This window comes from Galeopterus variegatus, unplaced genomic scaffold (assembly GCF_000696425.1).
Source record: "Galeopterus variegatus unplaced genomic scaffold, G_variegatus-3.0.2 Scaffold1095, whole genome shotgun sequence".
NCBI lineage: Eukaryota > Metazoa > Chordata > Mammalia > Dermoptera > Cynocephalidae > Galeopterus > Galeopterus variegatus.
In genome coordinates, this window is record NW_007727206.1 from 315,719 (window position 1) to 337,926 (window position 22,208).

General features: G+C 33.1%; 1 protein-coding gene across 1 annotated transcript in view; it reads left to right on the forward strand.

The window, feature by feature from the left end:
* Positions 1-22,208, forward strand: part of ELP4 (elongator acetyltransferase complex subunit 4) — a gene marked incomplete at its 3' end in the record, with an annotated part of 116,599 nt that overhangs the window by 35,878 nt on the left and 58,513 nt on the right. The window contains exon 3 of the mRNA XM_008574745.1: positions 731-852. Within this exon, the coding sequence (XP_008572967.1) occupies positions 731-852 (122 nt within the window). The remainder of the gene's footprint in view (positions 1-730; positions 853-22,208) is intronic.

Here is a 22,208-nt window from a genome sequence, read left to right on the forward strand (position 1 = left end):
TCAGTATTTATATATCACATGTGATGATCAAATCAATATTACTAGCAGGTTCATCATTACAAATTGTAATTATTCTTTGTGTCCGTTACCCAGTTACTCCCTAATCCCGATCCTCCTACTCCTCCTTTCCCACCTCTAGTAACCGGGTCAAGTTTAGCTGAAGCAGTTACTTCCTCATGCCTGACTTGCCTTCTAAAATCTTCAGTTTTAAATAATTGTTGGACTTTAAACCCAAAACCAGATAGTAGATGTAGTACTATTTTTGCAAATTTTATAAACAGTAATCATCAGACTACACATACATTAAGTGCTTAATTATTATTACATGAAAGATATGAGGTGTGACTTTACAGACTGGTTGGCAGGCCATAATGACCATTTAAGATTACCATTTTAGGTGCAGTGCCTGAGAAAATGCCCTGGATTTTAGTAAAGAAAAAAAATACTCTTTGATTTCCTTGATATTATGATCATACATAATCCTCTAAGTTTTGTAGATATAAGAATGGTGTAGTAGCTGGAGAATGATCTTTGGAATTAGAAAGTCTCTGTTACAAGTCCCTACTTCTCATTGACTACCTTGACAAGTTTCTTAGACTGTCTAACCGTGCTTTAGGAAGACACAATTATTGCCCTACCTCATGTACTTGTTTTCAGGAGAAAAATTGTAAACTATGTGCATTGCTGGTATGTGATAGGATTCTGACTGTAATTTTTTTCTTTTTTACAGAAGAGGATAAATATAATATTTACTCACCTTTGCTCTTCAAGTATTTCTTGGCAGAGGGAATCATCAACGGGCATACTTTGTTGGTCGCGTCTGCTAAAGAAGACCCTGCTGACATTTTACAGGTATAGAATACACTAATTCAATATTGCACTTTGAACATTTCATGAAAGAAATATTGTTTATATATGTAAACAAGATCTATGTTTACATATATGTACTATATTTAAATGCATTAATGGAACCATACAATTTTAATCTCAATGAAAAATATTCAATTAATTTAAACTTAGAGTTTCATTTTAAATTAGTGTTCTTAGACAATTTTTTTAACTTAAAATTCATATCAGAGGGGGAAATACTAAAAAGCTATTAAAAACTAACTAAAAATTGTTGGAACATACATTTATAAAAGTCATGTTTAATAGCAAAAAGTTCCAGTTTGCACTACTTACTGAAGAAAGGGTGAAATATTCTTTAATTCTTTACTTCTAATTATAACATTCTAATTTGACATAATTAGTCTATTTTCATCCCAATTACTACTGTGCCCAAGCAGATTTTCCAAAATCTAAGCCTTTCTTTGCTATTCACAAAATATGACTTACCTGTTACCCTTCAGAATCCCTTAAAAGAAAGTTGAAATTTTAATTTTCACCTTGAAACTGTAAGATCAAAGTATAGGAAATCATACCATATGAGTTAAACAAATAATGGAATAAAAACAAAAGTGGTATCTATATAATTAGCAAATTATCTAAGACAATTTTAATATTTTACATTTCTACTTAGTACAAGCAAGAGTAAACTGGTTCCAAGGCACTACAATATTTGGTATTTTTATTGCAAGTTTTAAGTCATAGTTTTATTCTAAAAATATCTAAGAAAATTAAAATGTTCATAAAAACAAAAATTCTTATATACAGTAGGTAATGTTCTGCATAGTCATGATAATAAGAGAACTGAAAAAAATTAGATAAAGAAAAAACAACTGCAGAATATCTGATAATTCTATTTCCAGTATGCTAAATGTATGAATCAGAAGAAAGATATAGAAATTAGAAGTACTTATTTAATATTATTTTGCTTTGAGAATATCAGAAGTAATTCTCTTCCAAGTCAAAGCAAAAATGATAAAATATGTGGTTAATGTTCTGTGTCCTTTTTGAGCCAAATCACACTTTTTACCTCAGACAGGACAATTCTAACTTGTAGAATTGTTAATTCCTTTGTCCAGAACAGGACCCCAATTTAAGCCATTATTTGAATAGAGTTTATAATCCGAAGTTATTTTTTTTTCATACATGTTCTACAAAATAGCAAATGAGTAAGTCACTTATAAGGAATTCACAGCATTATAAATACTAATTCACAGTAGCTGTCAACAGACACCAACAATCTTCTACACCCAAGCATAAAAGTTACTATAATACTAAGGTCAAAACTAACATGATTCTTTCATATGAATCAGACTTTGCTTATTAAATAATACTAACATAAATCCAAAGGAAAAGCCTTTGTATAATTGATTTTCCTCTGGTTGCAGGTCATATTTTTTCCTTCAGTATTTTTTTAGTTGTTTAGCTTTTGCAATATTTTTTTGATGTTTTTATTTCTCCTTTTGTTCTTTTTTTCTGCTTTTAATCATCTTGGCCATTTCTGGACAGTACTACATTTTCTAGGAGCACTGCCAAAGGAAACTTTACAGGTTCTTCGTGGCATGTTCCACAACATACTGTGCCTAAGATTTTATATCAAACATCCTTATAGCCATTATAGGAAAATTTCACCAGGCCAGAAGCAAGAAGGTCTATACATGCTTTTTTAAATCAAATATTTTATTTTATTTTTCTTTCTTGCCTCCTCCAACCTAAGTAGCTGATTTAAAACCTAATATGTGTACATGTACATTTTATTTTAAATAACTACAGTTTTTTTATTTCAAAATTAATCCGTAACATCTTTCTTAGGTACCTTGAATTCGTACAAGTCAGTATTTAAAATCTCAGTGTACTTTACCAATCCTTTTTTAGATTATGTGAAGGATTCTGAAGTTACAAAAGAAAAAATACCTTTTTATCAGGCTTTTTAAAAATACTCAGTCATATATGCAAATAGTTAGGTTCTACAAACACTTATTCATAGAACAATTTTATGGCATGGTGAAAAAATACAAGACTAGAGTAAAAAAGAAAATAAAGACTTAAAAAGTTGCACCATTTCTTTTTTTTTTTTTTTTCCTTTTTGTCTTTCTTCGTGACCGGCAACGTATCGCAACCCTCAGTGTCGCGCCCGTACCGGACCGGGACCGGCAACGGGATCGCAACCCTCAGTGTTGCTCCCGCAACTCGCTCAGCCAGTGAGCGGCCAGTCTGTATGTGGGATCTGAACCCTCGGCGGGAGCGCTGCCACGCTTCTCAAGCGGCGCACTGTAGCAGTGTGCCACCGGGCCGGCCGAAAGTTGCACCATTTCTGACCCAATTGCAAACGTCTGACCAAGATAAATTAATAAGGGCCAGATTTTTCCTTATGCCTGATACAACCGAAAAAACAGCACATGATATATGAAAAAACAGCTCTCAAAATATCAGGCATCAGACAATGAAGGACAGTGATTCCTGAAATATGTAAAACAAAGGTGAGTCCTATAAGTTCCCTAGCTTTCCAAGACATGATGCAGGAACAGGAACTCAGGATAAGTCGACCTTAGGGGACAGAGCTAGGAGTGCGAGGAGGCCAAGGAAATTAGTATTTACAAAACAGAATACATGAAAGGGGAGAGCTGCATATAGAGTGAGCTTTGGAGTTGTGCACAGGGTTTCTCACTAGTCTTCAGATGAGTATTCATCTGTACATGCATATAAGGAAATTGTCTGAGGCTAGGAAAAGAACCACCTGAAAATATTAAAAGTAACAATCTCCCATGCTAAAAATAGTTCCCATTCTCACATGCCAGAATGGAAATCAGATAGAGTATGTAGAAAAGTTTTGCATTGCTAGGAGGCAAAATTATCCCTAGATTATAAATGCTGCTGCCTAGTGAAGCTTAAAAACAAGGACCGAAATAATCAACTGGGGTTTTTTTGTTTTTTTTTTTTTTTTGGTTGTCTGACCAGTATGAGGATCCAAAGTTATAACCTTGGTGTTAGAAGGCTGCACTGCAGCCATCAACTGTTTTCAAGTAATTTAACTATGTCCCAGAACAAAGCTCAAAAATATTAACAGCAATACAAAAATATCAAATACTCTACAGAATAAAAGATACAATGTCTGGTATCCAATTAAAACTTAGTAGGCATGCTAAGAAGCAAGAAAATACAATTTATAATAAGGATAAGAGTTAATTAAAATAAAAAAGAAATGAAGCAGATGATAAACTTAGTAGATAAAAATGTAAGCTTTTATTATATCTGTATTCTAAATATTCAGTAAGCTAGAGGAAAGATTGGTCATGTTAAGTGGAGATGTGAAAAATATAACTATAAACACAAATTGAATTTCCAGAGATGAAAACTATAGTGTCTGCAATGGGAAATACATTTGAAGGTATTAAAGTAGACTAGACACTTTATATTGTTTATTATAAGCATATTATTATTACAAATCATGATTTTTCTTTATGCCTTTTACCCAACTTATTCTTCCCCATCCCCCACCCCCCGCCACATCCCCCCATCTCTAGTATCCTTAGGTTTGTTTTCAACTTCTGAAAGTTCAATGTATTGTTTTGGTCTCTTTTCCTTTCTTTCTTTCTTTTCTTTTCTTTTCTTTTCTTTTCTTTCTTTTCTTTCTGTCCTTTCCATCCTTTCTTTCTTTCTTTCTTTCCACCCAGTTATAAGTGAGAATACGCAGTATTTCTCTTTCTTTGTCTGGCTTATTTCACTTAACAATATTTTTTTCCAGACTCATCCCTGTTGCTGCAAATGGCAGAATTTCATTCTTTTTTTCTGGCTGAGTAGTATTCCATTGTGTATATATCACCACATTTTCCTTATCCAGTCATCCATCGATGGACACTTAGGTTGGTTCCGTATTTCGACTATTGTAAATAGAGCTGCAGTAAACATGGGCATGCAGGTGTCCCTTCAACATGAAAAATGAAAGAGTAATGAACTTGAAGACATAGAATTTGAAATTATCCAAAATAAAACATGGAAAATAGACAGGAAAAAAAAGATTATTGCATCAGTGAGCTGTAGGATAACTTAAAAGTGCCCTAATATGGGATCGGATGCCTTGAAGAGGAAAGTGGTGATACAGAAGAAATACGTGAAGAAATAAGGGATGAAAATTTTCCAAAAATAATGAAAATTATAAACTCACAATTCTAAGATGCTTGGCAATCCCCAAGTTTAAAAGTTCTAAAGAAAACAGCATCAAGACATGTTATAATCTAATTCCTTGAAATTAGTGATAAAGGGAAAGTCTTGAAAGTGGCCAGAGGGAAAAAGCACATTACATAGATGGGACCAAAGATAAAGATGACAGCAGACTTTTAGTTGCAAGCAATGTAAGCGAGTAAACTATGGAGGTGTCTTCAAAAAACTAAAAGAAAAGAAAAAGATGCAATCAATCCAGAATTCTATACTCAACAAAAATATCTTTCAAAAACAAAGATAATTTTAAAATAAAAAAGCTGTTTTTACGTGAAAACAAGATAAAGACTTTTCTAGATGTTAAAATCTGGAAGAATTAATCACAACCAGACCTGCACTATAAGAAATGTTTAAAAAAGTCTTTCATATAAAAGCAAAATAATACTAAACAGATATTTGGATCTAATGAGTAAATATAAAAGACTTTGTTTTCTTATTTTGCAAAGATACAAGAATTAATGGTAGGAAGGAGATAATAAATGGGAAAAAAGCAAAATTGGGAGGGTGATGGATATATTCATTGTCTTGATTGTATTAATGGTTTCAAAGGTCTATACCTCTGTAAAATATTACCAAATTATACACTTTAAGTATGAGCAGTTTGTTGTGTATCAGTTATACCATAATAAAGCTATTTCCAAAATGCAGAATTTCAGAATCAGTAAATACATTCGACTCAAGTCCCAGTTCTGCTGTTTTTTAATAGCTTCAGCAACCTTTATGTACATTACTTCTTCTTTCATGAAATAAGGGTAACAGCTGACCTTGTGAAAGTCTTCCAAACATGTGATGTACTCAATTTTATAAGTAAAAGATATGGGACTAGGTTGGCACGCAGATTTCTAATAAGGGGGAAAAAATCATCAAACTTCTTTCCCTTTGCTTTGGTGTACCTAGCAATTCTGATGTAGGTAAAATTGGGATATTTTATTTACAGGACTGTATATTACTGTGGCCATTTCTTAGGCTTCATCTACCTTAGCCTATCAACAGCAGTTGATATAATTGATCACTTCCTTCTCCCTGATACACTTTCCTTCCTTCATTTCCAGGATACCCCACTATTTTGGTGTCCTCCTACCTCACTGGCCACTTTTTCCCATTCTTCTTTGCTAGTTTCTACTTATCTTCTCAAACTTTTAATATAGGAGCATCCTAGGACTTAGTCCATAGATAACTTATCTTTTCTATCCATATTTTCTTGCTAATCACATTCTTCACATTATGTCCCAAAAATGTCAGTACTATTTATATGCTGATGACTTTTAAATTTATATGTCTTCCTGGACCTATCTTGAACTCCTTCTGCCTACTTTTATTGTATAATAAGTAGTTGTATATCGAACTGTCTACTCTACATCTTATTTGTGTGTCTACAGGAGATCTCAGACTTAACATGTTCAAAACCAAACTCCTGAAGTGCTCTCCCCAAATCTGTTCCTTTTTCAGTCTTTCCCATCTGAATTGATGACAACTCAGTTCTGTTCGCTCAAGCTAAAACCATGGATTCATCCTTAACTCTTTTTCTCCTAGTCCTCTCATCCAGTTTCTCAGGAAATCCAAATATTTCCAAAATACGACTACTTTGAACCTAAATTAAATTATTTATTGCTTGGCCTTCCTGCTTCTACTTTGCTTCTCTTCAGTCTCTTCTCACCCAAGTATCCAGAGTTATCATCTTCACATGTAAGTCATATTATATCACTCATCTACTCAAAACTCTCCAGAAGACAAAGTCCACAGTCCTTGTAATGGTTTCTAAGCACCTAGCTAATGTGCTGTTACCTCCCCATTCCCTGTCTGACTTCATTACTTAATATCTCCCTCAACTTTAATCTATATACATGAACTTTCTTGCCTGCTAGGCATGCTCTAAAATTTGTACTAATGGATTTATTATTCCCTTTGCCAAGGTCTTGCTTCTTTTAGATTTTGCTCAAATGTTGCTGTCTCAGCAGTGCCTAACCTCAGTGCACTAATTAGTTTTTTAATCTCTACTCCCACTTCTCAGATCCCTGATCCTCTTATCTGCCTTATTTTTCTCCACGGACTTACCATCACCTGGTATACTTTACAATTTACTTCAGTATTTCTTTATTGTGTATCTTCCCCATGAGGGAAGAGCCTTTTCTCTGTTTTATTTTCTGCTATATTTCTATTGCCTATTACAATGGGATAGACAAATGAATATTAATGTATATGAACAGTTTAAGGAAATAGTAAAATTATATAATCTTTGTGATGATTAATTTTATGGGTCAACTTGACTGGAGCACATGGTGCCCACATATTTGGTCAAACATTACTCTGTGTGTTCCTGTGAGAATGTTTTCTGCAGGACATTAACATTTTATTTGATAGACGGAGTAAAGCAGATTGCACTCCCTAATATGAGTGGGTGTCATCCAATCAGTTGAAGGCCTGAATAAAACAAAAGGGCTGACCCTCCCCTTAGTAAAAGAGGATTTTTCCTTCCTGACTATCTTTGAATTTTGTACATTGGTTTTTTTCCTGCCTTCTGATTCTAACTGAAACATCAGTTCTTCCTGGGTCTTGAGCCTGCCAGCCTTCAGATTGAAACCACACTTTCAGCTGTCCTGGTCTCAGGCCTTTGGACCTGCATTGGAACTACACCATTGACTCTCCTGGGTCTACAGCTTGCCAACTCACCCTGAAGGTCTTGGGATTTGTCATCCCCCATAATTGCATGAGACAGTTCCTTATAATAAATCTAGTAATAAATCTAAATGATTTCAGGCAGATAGATAATATATAGTCTATACTAATATGGGTTATATATATAAATATATATATATATATATATATATCACATATTTACACACAGTATATACACCCACGCACACACACATCCTGTTGGTTCTGTTTCTGTAGAGAGGACTAATACAATTTTTAATGTCTTAAAAGACTTTCTTGCTCAGGACTAGTATAGGGTTTTCTTTGTTTTTTGTTTTTTGTTTTTTGGTTTTTTTTGTCTTTTTTTCCGTGTCCGGCAACGGATCGCAACCCTCAGTGTTGCCCCCGTACCAGACCGGGGACCGGCAACGGGATCGCAAGCCTCGGTGTTGCTCCCGCGCCACGCTCAGCCAGTGAGCGGGAGCCGGTCTGTATGTGGGATCCGAACCCTCGGACGGGAGCGCCGCCGCTCACATATGCATTGTGAAATGATTACCACAGTCAAGTTAGCTAACACATCCATCACCTCGCATAATTACCATTTTTGGTGTTATGAAAATCAAAAGAAGAATTGAGTTGCCATTAATTCAGATGGTTAGATCTACTCTTTCAGCAAATTTTAAGTACACCATACAGTATTATTAACAACAGGCACCATGCTGTATCTTAGACCCCCAAACTTATTCATCTTATAACTGAAAGTTTGTACCTTTGACCAACATCTACCTGTTGGTCAACCCCCTGACAACCACCATTCTACTCTCTAGCACAGGTGTATTCTAGTGTCATCACATTTGTTATGCTTTATCTTGTATGTTTAGAATGTATTACCAAAGATATTATAATTGCTGCCACAAAAACCTAATGGTCTTAAGCATTAGTTTTACTTTATATAACATTGCAGATTTGATACTACACTTTGAAATTTTATCTCAGTTTTCTCTTTGTGAGTAGTCTAAAACAAGCTATTTTTATTTAAATAGTAAGTTTGCTTTACCTGACAATTGAATATTTATCAATAATAAATTCAGTGAAGTTCAATATTAAATTAACCGTAAGTTGAGTGTGTGATCTTCAGGAAGAATTTATCTCTTTTGATTTTAATGCCGTTACTTGCTTTTAACTAAAACTCCTAATATAGATGAGAACTGAAAGTAGTCAAAATTCCTTCATATATGCCAAATAATATACACACTTAACATTTCCCTAAACAAGTAAAACTACTTAATGATTCATTTTTAAACTATTTTTAAACTATTTTAATTTTGATTGTGTTCTTGTTTTTCATACATCTCTATTCTAAAAATATATCTGCTTTTTATTTTTTTTTTTATTTTTTTATTTTTTTTAAAGATGACCGGTAAGGGGATCTTAACCCTTGACTTGGTGTTGTCAGCACCACGCTCACCCAGTGAGCGAACCGGCCATCCCTATATGGGATCCAAACCCGAGGCCTTGGCGTTATCAGCACCGCACTCTCCCGAGTGAGCCACGGACCGGCCCGGTATATCTGCTTTTTAAGTTAATACAATCTTCTTCCCTCACCAATAATATTTCTTAAATTCCTAATCTTGTCATTTTATATTTCTTACATGTTTGATATGGAATAGTAAAACTGTATTTGATTTAAAAGAGTAATATGCCATTCTCATTTCCCTATGAAAAAGTACAAGAAGTATTTTTTAACATATACATACTTAATGATGTCCAGTTAGTGTTTATAGATGTTTAGAATAGACTGGATTAGAAAAATATGACTGATAAAAATTTAAATTATTTATATTCTTCATAACATCAGTGTAAAAATGTTTCTAATATTTTTCTGAAAAGAATAAACAAAATGATTTTCTAATTTAAAATGCAATGTTGAATACTAATATAGATAAGTAATTTTTACATAATATTTCATCAGGATTTCAGTATGTCCAACTCAATTATAGTTATACTTAAAACTTTCTTTTTATCAAACACTCCAACAATGAGAGACCAAAACCAAGGCATTAATAGAGTTTAGAGATACAATGCAGGGGGAAAAAACATGCTATAGTTGCTTAGTTTTAATTTTATGATATGTGATTGGGGATTTTTAGAACCTATAACCAAGGCAAATATTTCTGGTACTAGAAAAGGGAAAAGACAATCTTATAGACCATAATTATCTTAAAACTGTGTGTAGCTAAAAGACTAGTAAAGGATAAAAAGCCCTATCAACTGCATAAGATATATTATATAACCACCCAGCAATTTATCCATCATCCTTTGAAAACATATTCATGCCTATTGTAGTCAAAGCTCCTTAGGAAGTCAGCATTAAGATGTAACACTGAAAAATTACACCCCTTAAAAAATCCTATAGAACAATATACATGATGTTGTTAAAGCTTTTAAAAACACATATGGTGAGTATTTTTCAGTTAACTTTTTTATCTAAAGGAATATTCTTGATCATCTCAAATATAGTGATGAGTATTCTTCATGAAAACTTTCTATGGAATTTTTTCTAAAATAGTAAAAACTAAATTATTAGGTTAAAATATTTAAACATTTATCAGTAGACTGCTTTTTTCATGAAAAAAATTATATACACACACATGCACACACAAACATTTCTTTAGAACTTGAAAATGCTAAGATTTTTGTATTATATTTTCATAATTTTAATATGTTATGTGTTAACATTTATAGAATTAGAGAAAATAAAATGATTTTCAGAAGTAAATTTAAATGCTTTTTCATGATAATCAAGATCAATTTTAAAAATTAATTTTTAATATTTTCTAGTGATGATATGCCAAATAGGTAATATTCATGCAGGAAAAGGTGTCTAACATCTAGAGCAAAGAGTGAATTTTTGGCTTGTTGTATTAACTTTTTGAGTTATCTGTTGTATCCAATATGTACTGTTCAACATCAGGCGCAATTAAAACAAAGTGGGTGGTTAGGATGCTCTAAACAAGCTTAAAAGTTGTATTTTTAAAAAATATGTACTCGGGAGAAGTACGTGGTTATCAGCAGGAATGTTATAACTACCTTGGTGTTTACTAAAGGCTTACAGCATATAATATTTTTTAACATCAAATATAGCATTAAATAATTCAAATTTAAAATCCATTAAGGTGAGATTTTCCATATTTAATGTATAGAAAATCTTTCATAATTGAAAATGAATACTCACTTTATAACCCATAAATTACAGAATAAATAACAATTCATTAAAAATAGGACATATAATATTTAAGGAATTAACATAGCAACAGTATATTCCGTAATGAAACAATGCAATAAAATGTGAAAATTTACATTAGCATCTTTAGGATTCCTTCTGATGGACTTTAAGGTCATAAGAAAAATTAAAATAACTTAATAATTTGAAATAATTATTTTGTATCCCAAAACACCAGACTTTTGCCCAACTATTGAACTCATTTCTTAAAGACTGATTCATTGTACCTTATGTCTTTTGCTTTATTTGGTTTTTTGGTTTTAACTGAGATCAAAGATATTATTGGATTTAGAATTAGATGAAGCATTATTATTTGCTAAACAATGTAAAATTTGAAGTACTATTACAAAGTTTTCTTTTCCTTCTGTTAATTTGGTATCAAGATTAAAAAGTCTGTGTTTGTCATTCATCTGTTGTTATTCATGATCATAAAACAAAATTTAGAAGTCTGAATCCAGTGAGTTGTCGATTGTCTGCTCTTACTACACTGTAATACAGTCTGGTATTTCTGAGTGAATAGAATACAAAAATATCTCAGATCCAGCCCTTGTTTTCCTAGTTCTGCCAAAAATAAAATGGGACAGCTATAAGAATGAAGTTAAAGAAACAACCCTTGATCGGCCAAATACTCTACTGAACATTTTTATTTTACTCACCTCCAAAGTTGTAGTCTTATGATTCAGAGCAAAAGCAATTAATCATGTTATAAATGATTTAAAATTATTTCTGGTCCTCTTATCATTCCACTTTTCAAGATTTATGCATGCTCCATACATTATAAATAATATTTTCCCATACATTTTTTACTTTTTTTAGGCTATATAATGATATTTATTCTATTTCCTTAAAAGTATTTTAGCATTGTATATCTTTTGTCCATAGTATAAGTATAGACATTAGAAGAGCCCTTTGAAGGCAGAACATCAGAGCATGTTCCCTTCATTTCTTTGTCAACATTTTATTTGTCCAGAAAATTGTCAGGCTATCTATATACTTTTCAGAGCTTACTATTCTGAAATGCTAGTTGAGCCGGAAATTTGCTGTTTGACCCCAGGGTTTCAATCTTTTTTTCCCCCTGGCTTCTGTGAGAGCTTATTTAAAATTCTGAGTTCTCCCCTGGCAGCCACAGTTAGAGCTTCTTTGGCAAACTAAAAAGACTAAGAAAAAAACATGCAAAGGCTCAGTACTGCTTCCAGTGACCTACATTTGTAGCCAGCTTTTAAAGATGGCATGTGCCTGATTTTCCAGTAAGGAAATGTAAGATAAAAATAAAATGTAAAGGAGAGTAAACCCACTGTCCACCTCTCTATCACTAGCTAGTGAGAATTATTGCTGCTATAATGTTAAAATAAACACACACTTGGCATTGATGTTTGTGCATCAATCAACAAAGGAAAGGAGTTTGCATGCAGAAAAATTGCCTAAGTCATATAGCAAAAATGCTTTACACTGTGATAGGACATTTATCCTCAAGAAGGTGAAATTTACTTGGAATCTTAGTTTAGATTTTAATTTCTGTGTTACTACTTGACTAGCTGCAAGACCTTGCACAAGTCACTTAACCTTTCATATTAAGATAGGGATAATATTTACCCTGGCTACCTTATCCCAGAGTTCCAAATTAAAAATGAAATATCTAGGGTTTTCTTTTTTTTTAATCTTAAAGCACTTATTCCAGGCTTCAAATTTACTTTCAAAAAAATTTATTTTAACAAAAAATGAGTGGTTGTGAATCCTTAGATGATTATTGTTATGTTCAAAATAAATGTTTCAATCTTGGGACTGTTATACATTTATCATTTTTTATCAATGCTTTATCGTTATTGAAAAGAAGGCACACAAAGTCAGAATTGGGGATATTAAAAATGGAGTTCATTTTTCTTCTGAATACTTTTATCTTTTCAGAAGAAAGGGTATTCAGTCCTTTTGAGAGGGATAAATGACTTCAAATTTTGAAAACCAGAGCCATTAAAACTAAAAGAAAATACTTTTTCATCAGCTCCCCAAATTAACATATTATCCCACCAAATGAAACAGTGAAGGATGCCATGAAAGGAAAAAGGCAGCACACCCTCAAGAGTCTTAGATTAAACAGATAGGCTGTGAAATTTATTATGTGCAAAAAGATACCTTCACTGTGTGAAAACCCCAAAGAAGATAGGGCTCTCTCTCCATCAAGTGCTGGGATGATTCCTTCAGTGGCCAGTGTTTCTTTCCTGAAATTTTAAGTTTTGTTAATCAGAAACTGATAGTTGCAGAAAGTTGCCTTGGTTCACCACAGCCATCTTCTCAAATTATGGTGTGTTAATGAAATCAGAGGACTTTGAAATGTGTTTATCATTTGTATAATGTTCATCCTACAGCTTGACTGTGTGTCTAAAAGTCTGTGCTAGATTTCCAAAACAGGATGGACAGATAGTATTAAACAAGATTTAAATTGGAAATAGAGAATAGATCTGAGACTATGAGGTGAAGTTTCTTACCTTTACACTTCCTAAAACAGATTGTAACATACGGTCTGCTATAGAATTAAGGAAACCCTGTTATATGCCTTTATCCAGTTGCCTCCACTCCTCAGTAGTCAAGGAGCAGAAAGAGGATCAGTTTTGTTCTATTAACAAATGTCCCACAGAAAATAATTTTCAAGTTTAAGAGAAATTAAGTGATACCTGGTCTCATGAGTGTGGTGAACCAAGTACTCCACAGTACCCTAAGGATTTTTGCTTGTGACATTCTCTATAAGCTGGGTTTATTCTGGAAGAATAAGAGATGAATTCAGATAAAAAAGGCCAGACACTTGTTGCATGTTCCTGAGCTAGGAATTTAACTGATCTGGGCCTCTTAAATGAAGATGATGCCTCATTCCATTCCTAATTGAGGAGATTTCTTCAACAGTAGATATCTTGAAACTTTAGAATACTTCTTTTCCAAAAAATAAAAAATTCTGTCATCTGTATTTAAGAAGTAATGATAATAAAGATCGTTACTATCTTGACTTCTTTTAAAATAATTATATTTAGAAATGTTTTAGTTATGTAAGGTTGTCAGAAATTATTTTAGTTCATAATAAGAACATTTAAAGGAATTTTGAAGAGAAGCTTTTGCATACATAAGAATCCTTCAGTAACTCAAATAATTATTGTATAACCTATTTGCTTAATGTAGATAATCATTTATCACATTTTCTTAAAATCAGGTTTATACCCACCCTTTTACAGTAACATTTGCTAAAGGGAATTATTGCACATGGTCACACTAAACCTCCAAATACCAGTGATTGAGTAGAAAGGTCAGTCCCAAGATTTTTACTGTTATAAGAACCACATTGTTCATGTATATATACAAACATACACACACATACATACATGTATATACAATATGCACATAATATACACACACAAAGTTCACACGTTTCTAACAATGGTAGTCACTTAATTAGTAGATCTTTTCAACTTAACTGTAGAATTATTTGCAAGGTATGACCTTATAATTTCCCTCTGAGTATGAGTTTTATTGTTGTGCAATATACTCTGAGCCAGATTAAACATTGACGGTATTAAAGGAAGCTGCCAAAGGAAAACTCCAATTTTTATGGTTAGAAGTATTAATAGATAGCAGCTGTTCATCCTTGTCTCTCCTTAAGTGAAAGCATAGAATTCCTTATTTTTAGCTTTCTTCTTAAGAAATGTGTTTGAAGTAAAGATGACATTTTGAAGTAGTATATAATACAGCTTTTTTTTACATTTTGATATATAAAATTTATAAAATCTGTACCTTAATTTGACATATGTAGGGAAATCGATAAAATTAATATAGACTACATGAAACGTTCTTAACAGCTTCATGGTTTTATTTTTATATGTATGAGAAAATAATTATGGAAACTAGTAATGTCAAAATGCCAAGAAACTCAGTGTATTTCCCTTTAAACTTCTTTTAAGTCAATGCCATCCACAGGCGATATTGAAAGCATGTAGCTGGCTTGGTCAAGACTTGGAGTGGTGTTTATGGTATTAGCAGACATATTGCTAGAACCTAGATAAGGAGTTTAAATCTGCCTGTCCCTCATTTTCTCAACCTTGCTACTAGATTGGGGTAGAACTCAGGGGTTAATTACATGTCTAATTGCTTTGAGGTACTTTTTAAAATGCAATGCTTTAGAATGTAATTTTGTTTTTGTTTTTTTTAAAGATGACCGGTAAGGGGATCTTAACCCTTGACTTGGTGTGGTCCACACCACGCTCAGCCAGTGAGCGAACCAGCCATCCCTATGTAGGATCCAAACCCATGGCCTTGGTGTTATCAGCACCACACTCTCCCGAGTGAGCCACGGGCCGGCCCTAGAATGTAATATTTTTTTAATAATTTGAGATCCAAACCCATGGCCTTGGTGTTATCAGCACCACACTCTCCCGAGTGAGCCACGGGCCGGCCCTAGAATGTAATATTTTTTTAATAATTTGATTATGATTTGTGTTTAAATGAAGATAATATTGTTTTTTATTTCTTATTAGTATAATCCTTTCTCTTCATTTCTGAATACTTAATGCAGACTTCCGTTTCCTGTTCTTCATGTTATCCTACTCCTTTCCTCTATTTCAGTCAAGAAAAATGAAAGAAAGATTATCCAATGTTCCCAACACATTCCTGGTTTACATGTTAAAGAGAAATGAGATAGGAATCAATAGAAAAATATTGAGAACACTGTTCTTATCCCACTGGTTTCCTTTTCTATTTTCAGATTCATGTAATCGATGTAGTTGCCAAATAAAAAGCAAAATTTTTATCAATAGCTTAACACAGAAGTTATTTATTAAAATAATATTTATATTCCATTGTGAAAGTGTTTTCACCCTTTCTTCTTGTAATAGCAGTAATTTTACCACCCTTATATTCAAGAAAGACATCTAAATTACACTAAGACATATTCTGATCTGTACAGAATTTAGTTTGAAATATGCATGGATATATGTTAATTTACTAATTACTAATCTCAAAATCTATGAGATTTTGAAACTTTTTTTCTGCAATATCAACTATACCCCTGACTTTCTGACTTCGTATAATTCCATGACATTTTTCTGAATGCTTTTAATAACTAAAGTCACCCCTCCCCCATACTTCTAAGTATTTTAAATGAAGATGATGTGGAGAATATACCTTTAATATATGGATATTCAGGTTGGATGTCTAGACTACTTTTGTATTCAAATTATGGTGTCAATAAATAATATCTTTGGTTGTTTTTTTTTTTCTCTTTTCCAACCTTCAGAAAATAAAAGTTGCCAAAACAAACCCACAAAATCAACAAAGTAACATACTGATAAAATAGAATATACTTACTGATACATGGATAATGCCTAAGTAGTATTAATTATACAGTTACCAAAACCTGCAAGGATCAAAAGATTTTATTTTTAAGAAGGATTTCTCATGCTGCATGGATTATGTTGCTACATAATAGCTCAGTAGTACTTCTGCTGAATTGTAAAATAGCTTAGAGAGGAGTATGATGCCCATAGTTGGTGTAATGCATTGATAATTAAGAGGGTGTGAGGTTAAGCTTCATTAACTGCTGAGGGATTGTATCTTGGGTTTTATTATGCCCTAGAGAACATAAAAAGTGAGAAGGGTCAAACTGTTGGAATCAGATTTTGCGTGTGCATCTGCCAAAACAAAGGCCACAAAATAATACAGCAGTAATTACAGAAAGGCATGAATTGAAAAGGAAGAACTATACTTACAGCATCTCATGGATAACGATAAATGTTTCTGGTGAAAAATATACTTAAATACTAGAGTATATTTTGGCATTAGAAATTTGTAATAATTTGGTTTCATATAAGATTTTTTAAAGTAGAAAAACTTGTTTCTGTCCAATGGAAGTGCCGTTTTCTTTATTTGTATTAATTTTCTAATCTGTTTCATTTGATTAAAAGACAAATTTTATTCTTTCCATTCGACCTTCTGCATAGAACTTATAAAGTCTGTTTTTTATTTTTATTTAATCCTGACCCTTGCTACCAAATAGGAGGACTGTAAGCACCACACTGCAGAAAAGAACTGAAAGTCTGATACCCTTTCTTTTAGGTCAGAAGGATATAACAACCACACAGTATATTCTGTTGGTGCTCTGGATTAAAAATCGAAGGCTAGGGATTTTCCAAAGTGTGAGGGAGGACCCTGATCTGTGATTGACAGCTGTAATAGTTGAATATTATAGAGTTTAATTCTGAGTGTTCTCTTGAAATAGAGATTTTATCAAAACATTAATTAAATTTTTTTGTTTGATTAGAAACAGACATTGTAACAAATGGTATAGATTTTAGCAGTGATCTCTGATAGGGTCAATGAGTCACAGTAAGCAGGGTAGGTAATGTTGGCATACTTTAAAATTTTCAGAATATGATAACATTGAATATAAACTCTTACATAATAAATCTGAGTATCAGAAGACAAAATTATGAGAATATTCCTTCTTTTTTTCCCCAAGCTGTCATTTTCATTAAACAATTTTCACTTGAGTTATGAATAGTAATATTGAAATCATCGAGACAGAAGTTTTATATAATGGAGTTCTTTTTGTTTTCAGAGAAACGGAATGATCTGATACTCTTGACTTAGGATCCAGTTTCTAGCATAGGTTAATTCTCTACTTCACAAGACTTAAAAACCACACTACTGATGATTCTTAATTTGTATAGACCAAATTTTTATTTTGTTTTTGTATTTGTATTTTTTTTCCAGATGTTTGGCTATAAAAGAATGCTAAAAATACTGAAGAGTAAGTGGGTGTTCGCATAGGTCTTAGTTAGGTAAATTAGCAGCATGATAACATTTTCCACACCATAATGGATAAAAGCATGTTATATATTGATGTAGTGCTTAAAAACAGAGATGCAAAGGGAATTTTGGCCCACTTACTAAAGAAATACCATATTTTATCAGATCTGAGATGCCATCAATTCTAAGATGCATCATTATTTTATGAACCACTAAGAGAAAAGAACATTACCTCAAAAACTAGAACAAAATGTTTCTTTTCACTTAGAATTTTTTATTTAATTTTTATTGAAAAGAGTTTTCTTAGATTTATTTATTTTTAAGTCACATCACACTTGTATGCTAAGAGAGAGAAGATGGGCAAAATGTGTGAGGTACTCATAAAATTTCTTCACATTCAGATTACTAGTGTTCTAAAACATCAGATTTTATTCTAAAACATTAACATCCATTCTGCAAATATTGTTGCAGATGCTTTCTTTTTTTTCTCAGGAAGTACCAATGGAAGTTTTCTAAAAAGCCAGGATTCATGGTCTTCCTTAATTGATCCTTGGCTGAAACATTGAAGAACTACATTTGTCTACTTGCACACCAAGAATATCAAGCAAGTTTTTACATGTGCCTGGCTGAATGATATACTACCAATCGTAAAATGCATGCTGAGACCTCATCCAAATTGCTCTTAACATTCATATTTCTAACATAAACCTCAAAACTCTTCCAGCCTCTCTACCCATTACCCAGCTTCAAAGCCACTTTCACATGTTTAGGTATTTGTTATAGCAGCACCCTACTTTTTGATATCAAAATCTGTCTTAGTCAGCTTGGGCTGCCATAACAAAACACCCTAAATTGGGTGATTTAAACAACAGAAATCTATTATATCAGTTCTAGAGATTGGGAAGTTCAAGCTCAGGGTGCCAAGATTCAGTTCCTGGTGAGAGCACTCTCTCTAGTTTGTAGACTGCCACCTTCTCCCTGTGTCTTCATATGACCTCTTTACATGCAGAGAGAGAGAGAGAGAACTCTTTCTGGTGTTTCTTCAAGGACACGAATCCTATCAGATCAGGGTCCTACCTTTACAACCTCAATTAACCTTGATTACTCCCCTAATGCCCTGTCTCCAAATACCACCTCATTGGATGTTAGGGCTTCAGTACATGAATTTGGGACACGAACATTCAGTTTATAACAGTTGTGAAGGATGAAAAGATGACTAAGACATAGTCCCTGCCCTTAATGATCTCACAGTAGAATAATTGATAATTGAGGAAGGCTTATCTAAATAAAGACACATAAGGTATTTTTGTACAGACTTTTTAGAAGTTGAGACTTCTAAAGCACTATTCTAGGAATAATGCTGGGAATGCTAGTAGTGATAAGTCATATTCTCTTTGCTCTGTTGAATTTTATAGTGAATACAGTATGCCCCTTCAGTTTGGAAGGAAGAAATAAATATCAGTTAATGTGATGCAAGAAGGAGATGGCAGGGTGTTGCTGTTTCCTCTATTTTATTCCTTTTCTCTAATGGTACAACTTCCCCTTCAGAGAAGATCTCTTAGGTTGGTTAGTTATCATCAGATATGGATATTCCTAAATGGGCTGTCTTCGCCTCAGGCACCAATGCTCTTCCAATCTGATAGTTTTAGAAGCATACGACTTCATGGAGAAAGGAAATATTTGAGCCAGTTTTTCTTAGGATAAAGAGAGTACACTCTTTAAGACTTCATAACTTACTCAATACTGTGAAATAAAAGGGTTTTTTAAAATAATTTAATATTAATAGCAGTTGTTCCTTTTAACACTAACATGAAGGTGAATTTGGGGATGGTAGGGTTGGTATAGACCACCATCAGCTCTTTCTTATGGCATTTATTTGGTTTCATATTTCTTTACTGTTCTTCTCCACTATACACAGTTTTTAGGTCTATTAACATCTTTACATAAAATATGAAGATTTAGCTCTCATATAATACCATAAGGACACACCCAAACATTCCCTCTCTTTATCATTCTCTCTCTTACTCTTTATTTCTCCTTTTAATATATTTAAATCTTCTTCCCTGGTTAAGTCAGTATTCAGTGTTTACATTATGATAATTTTTTATTCACAATATTTAACATCCTGTGATTCTATTTCCCCTTTTTTTGGTACACCTGTTGTTTTTTCTGTAGTTAATTATTGCTTCATTTTTCCAACTGTATCAATACTAATTCATCTGCAAACATTCTACTAAAAACCTAAAACAACTCTTCAGTGTATTTAAGCATGGTCCTCCTGGAATCTTCCATCCTCCTACTCCAAATCAACTGCTTGCTCTTTCGGTTGTCTACACAGCTGATATTCTGGCACTTTCCTTTATCATTCTAGCAATTGCCTTGACTTTGCTCCTACATAAAGAGTCTTATTTCCTGGATCTCTAGTCTTTAGATGTATTAGTTCATCACTTGTTTTGGTGGTGCACATCCTCCAGTAACTTGAAAGTGAATAGTGGTATAAAGGAAGAGTGGGGTATTAGAGTTTTTTTAAACTTTGTGTGTCCAAAAATGTGTTAATTCCACCCTCAAATTTAACATTAGTTTGGCTGAATATGGAATTCTCAGCTGAAAATAACTTTCCCTCTGAAAAGTCTAGTGTTGCTGTTGTAAAGTCTGATATCATTCATATTCCTGACCTAGTCTCACTCAGTCCCCAGAAGCTGTTCAGATTTCCTCTTTAGTCCCTCCTTGTTCTGAAATATGAGAATTATGTACCTTGTTGTAGGTCTATTTCCATTCATAGTTTAAGTATTCAGAAGGATTTTTAAGTCTAAAATCTCCTATTTTTCAGTTCTGGATTTTTCTCTCAGATTATAGATTATTTCTTTGATATTTTCCTCTTCTGTATTTTCTCTATTCTCTGTCTATAAATCCTATTAGGATGTTGACCTTCTGGACTAGTTCTCTAAATGTTTTATTTTCTCTCTCATGTTCATCTCTTTAAGAAGCAACATAGTATATTAGTTAAGAGACCTACAGAGTGAGGCTTCTCAAACTCAAATCCTGGCTCTGCTGTTTACTTACTTTGTGAACAAGTTAATTAACCTTTGTGCTTCAATCTTCATCTATAAAATGGGTTTAATAGTAGTGCTTACTTCTTAGGATTGTTTTGGGGATTAAATATGTTAATTGTGTAGAGTGCTTAGAATAGTGCCTGGCAGTTGGAAAACACTTTAAAACATGTTAACTACTATGTTTTTTTTATTATTCTCACTGTCATCATCGTTATTATTTTTTTATTCTAACCAAGTTGATCTACCAAAACTCATTAATGTTTGTAAAATCTGCCATTACATTTTTAATTTCTACAAACTCTTCATTTTATCTAATTGTTTCCTTTTATTGAATCATTATTATATTTTTATACAACATCTCATATAATAAATATTACTTCTATTTTTTTCGAAGTTTTTATCTGTCCTTGGCATTGTTTTCATTTCCTATTATGTGTTTTGGTCTTTGAATTTCATATTACATGCTTCTCAAATAATCTGATGAAACTTGGCTGTCTATTCATATTCAAGAGTGAGGGACTGAAAAACTAATTGTAAGTGCTGTGTGTCTGGGCACAAAACTTCTAGGCTGTGAGGTGTATTGTAAGCTTATCTACTGGTATCTCTCTCAAGGTCTTTTCTCTTAATTTTGCCAATTTCCTACAGGAGGAATCCACCAGTCTCCTAATTTCATGCCTGTTCTGTGTAAGGATGGATTCCAGTCTTCTGAAAACCTAGCAGTGGGAGGTGATTGTGTTTGTGTGTGTGTGTGTGTTGTGTGGTGTGTGTGTCTGTGTGTGTGTGTTGTGGTGTGTATGTGTGTGTCTGAGGGAGAGGAAGTCACCTCATCCTTATGAAATACTTTGAATATATTACCCTGTCTTCACTATGATATCTCATCCCTGACCTCTGTAGTGCTCCTACTTCCAAAGTTTGTCTAATTTAACCTCTCCATTTCTCTTGCATAGTGGGGGAAGAGCAGTATCCTGACTTTTAGAAGAAAGGATAGGATCTGAGGGTCTTCTGGTTTCTTTTAAAGAATTCAACCAATCCTTCTATTTTCACATAAGTGTTACTCCTTGCTTGCTGAAATAACTGGTTTGCTTTATAAGTATGCCAATGGTTAAATTTGTTAAAGCCAAGTGGTAGAAACTGGAGTGTTATATATTCCTTATTTTTTTCTGTTTTATATATCTCAGAAAAATAACAATAGATCAATAAAATTAAAGGTTGGTTGTTTTTTTTTTGTTGTTTTTTTTTTTTTTAAAAAGATGACCGGGGGCCGGCCCGGGGGTCACTCGGTAGAGTGCGGTGCTGATAACACCAAGGCCCCGGGTTCGGATCCCACATAGGGATCGGCCGCTCACTGGCTG